At 45.8% G+C, this 3,289-nt stretch overlaps 1 protein-coding gene across 1 annotated transcript; it reads left to right on the top strand.

Annotated features, from left to right (window-relative positions):
- Positions 1-676: 676 nt before the first annotated feature.
- On the top strand, positions 677-1,998 carry LOC134623057 (homeobox protein XHOX-7.1-like). Its single transcript, XM_063468285.1, has 2 exons — positions 677-1,204; positions 1,411-1,998. Exons 1-2 carry the CDS (start codon positions 772-774, stop codon positions 1,827-1,829), a joined length of 852 nt encoding a protein of 283 aa, XP_063324355.1. The 5' UTR covers positions 677-771; the 3' UTR covers positions 1,830-1,998.
- The last annotated feature ends 1,291 nt before the right edge of the window (positions 1,999-3,289 follow it).

The following is a 3,289-nucleotide window of genomic DNA, read 5'->3' as shown; positions in this document are numbered from 1 at the left end:
TTTTTTTTACTTTAAGGGATGGAGTCAAAGAAGGGGAAAAAAATCACACCGACACCCCCCCCCCCCGCCAGCCCGATAATTACCCCTAAATGACTGCGAAGGCCTGTGTGTTTCAATCTGATTAGAGCCCCCGCAGCCATCAATAAACAGCGCACTCCAAGAGGGGTGCGTGGCGCAGAGGAAGAGGGAGGAAATTGTTGTGCAACAGTCAGGACTTACCTAAAGCACTGCGAGGCCAGAGTGGTAAATGGGTCGACCCAGTCAAAATGTTTGAGACTGTATAGTTGTGTTATCAAACATGGCAAACGAGTAGGGGCAATAATAGAAGGAACCCACACGCCTTTAAACCACCCTTGGCTTTTCATGGTTGGAGCTTTATTCACGAGAATGGTAGTGCTGGTGGAGGGATTGGGGGCGAGGGGGGTGGGGTGTGGGTTTGATGAAACCACACTCCATCAAGAGTTTTGTCGTGTTTATGTTTATCTGAAATTGGTTGTTACAAAAAAAGAAGAAGAAGAAAAAAAGAAACTATTGTTAACTTTCCCACTCGGATTTTCTTCAGCCCCCTTTCACTCCGGGTCCAGCCCACGTCTTCCCTGATTGGCTGCCTCTCTGTCCACGTCTGCCTTATTATAGGAGCTGCGCTCCAATTTGGCCACACAAACATGAGGATACCGTCACATTAGGGCAGCACCGCACCAACTCAATAGCATCTCTTCCCCACGACACTGCTTTGTAACGAGTCGTTTCAGCGGTGCCGGTCGGCCCTGTATGGCCCCATCGATATCCATGTCCGCTCTGGCTGCTGGTTTGAAGGCTGAAGATATTTCTCCCCGCTCGGTTCTCATCAGCAGAGGCGAAATGCAGACCAGCTTGAGTCCCACGGGGGAGACCGGGAAGCCAAAAGTCCCTATTCTGCCCTTCAGCGTAGAGGCGCTGATGGCTGACAGGAAACCCAGCAAAGAGGTGCAATCGCCGGATCCTGCTTCTGTAGCCGGGACGTCCCAAGTGCTGGGAAAGGGGGCGCGGATGGGATCTTTTGGTAGCCTGGATACACCAGTCTCGACTTTACCTATGAGCTCTACATTTTCAGTGGGCGAGATCATGAACATGCCCGAAGACGTGCTGATTAAACCCGAGAGCCCGGACAGTAAAGACAGGACTTCGTGGATACAGAGTCCACGCTTTTCTCCCACATCTCCAAGTAAGTTTAAGTTTCAGTTAAGGTACTAAATTAGAATTTAAAAATGTCTCTTAACGATATAAGCATATGTAATCGAGAATATCTAGGTTTTTTTTCTCTTGGTATTGTGTTTTACATGTCTGTAATACTTTCTGTTGGTCTTGTGTTTATCTGGCATTGCGCGTCGACACCAGAGTTTTGAATTAAATCGTTCTGTCTTCCCATAGGAAGGCTGAGTCCTCCTGCCTGTCCACTGCGAAAACACAAGACGAACAGAAAGCCCCGGACCCCCTTCACCACATCCCAGCTGCTCGCCCTAGAGAGGAAGTTCCGCCAGAAGCAGTACCTTTCTATCGCCGAGCGCGCAGAGTTCTCCAGTTCTCTCAACCTGACGGAGACCCAGGTTAAAATCTGGTTTCAGAACAGAAGAGCTAAGGCCAAACGCCTGCAAGAGGCAGAACTTGAAAAACTGAAAATGGCAGCAAAGCCTATGCTGCCTCCGGCTTTCGGGATTTCCTTTCCTCTCGGTACGCACGTCCCCGCGTCCTATGCAGGGTCGCATCCGTTCCAGAGGCACTCGCTGCCGGTTTCTCCGGTTGGACTGTACGCCGCTCACGTCGGATACAGTATGTATCACCTCGCTTGACAAGGACTGAGGACGAGGGCAGCGAGCAGCGGGACGCAAAAGGGGGGGTTAAGGATGTTTTGTGAGGGCCCCTATTGAAAGGGGACCCCTTTGGACCAGTGAGGTGACACTGCACCACATAAAGAAGCATCCTGGTGCCGAGGTCAGTGTCACACCTTGTCAGGTGAGGGCGAGGCTTCTTCACAGACCCCCCCACCCCCCCTTCTGAGGGTCTTGAAGTTTAGGCACTTCTCTAGACCTCGCCAGTTATTTCCCACACTGCAAAAATAATCCAACTTTAATTCGTCATTTAATGTCAAGTGTGTTGTGCCGAAATAAATTTGAACGAAGGAGAACATAAACAATGTAAAATCTTATTTGAATAAATAGGATGAGACTTTAAATGACTTTAAGGTGGACATTTTTGCGGCGCGGAGGTGGAAAACAGCTTAAACCTGTAGCCCTATGGTATATCACTAATGGACTTTTAAGTATGGACTGTAGTGCTGTGGCCACACAGCTCACTCCTTCGCGAGTGCTTACAGCCAGGTGAAAAGGCGAAAGGGCTGCACATCAGAGACTATGCTCCAAAAAAAACTTTAGGCTGGGCTTTTTTTTAAATTGCATCTGTAGGCTGCTGCCACACCACAACATCCATACTTTTCATTTTCTTTCTTTCTTTTTATTGCATTCATATCAATGCGTAACTATAGTGGGTTACTAAATCCAGTATCGGTGAGTGCTCTTTTGTGAATTTTGAAAACCACAGCATTTTTTTTATTGCTATTTTTATTATTTTCTTATGACAGCACTGTCTGTTGTCGGATTGATTCCCTTCGGAAGGGATAATTGTACTGTAAAATAATGTATATTTGAAGAATATCCTCATTTATATTATGAATATATTTGTGACATAACTTAACAATAAATTGTTTATTCTTTTTTCACTGAGAGGTTGCTCGTTTTGACTGACAGGATGCACTCTGTTGCGCCGACGGTGGTTTTTTTAAGATGAGGCGAATTACTGTAAGGAAAAAAAAAATCTAACTGAAAACTTTAGTCAGTATTTAATCTTTTTAACGCCTTAATGAATAGAAAAAAATATTTCTTCTACTTAAAAAAATCTCTATCAGGTCTATTAAGGAGTAGAAATTAAAAACAGGCTTCTAATGAGCTCGATGACTTCAACATTTAATTATTATTTTATTTTAAAACGTCACAGGGACGATTAAAGGCTTCAAGTGACCCATACTGACTGAGTGACAATAGAAAGCCCCACATTTGCTTTAGTTTTCCTTGCAGTTGAGCCTGTCACACTCACTGTGCACTCCGGCTGGTGTGCGCTGTGAATTTAAACTTGTCACATGTTATTTGGTGGAATGTATTGCTACAGCTGTCGCCTCTTGCTTTGAAACAACTAACCTAGATTTTGTTGGCGCCAGAAGAGTTTAGAGGGGGTGGAGATTGCGGGAGAGGAAGAA

Source organism: Pelmatolapia mariae, unplaced genomic scaffold, assembly GCF_036321145.2.
Source record: "Pelmatolapia mariae isolate MD_Pm_ZW unplaced genomic scaffold, Pm_UMD_F_2 NODE_ptg000369l+_length_55695_cov_1, whole genome shotgun sequence".
Lineage (NCBI taxonomy): Eukaryota > Metazoa > Chordata > Actinopteri > Cichliformes > Cichlidae > Pelmatolapia > Pelmatolapia mariae.
The sequence above is the reverse complement of the archived record's forward strand: the minus strand, read 5'-3'. Positions and strand labels throughout refer to the sequence as shown.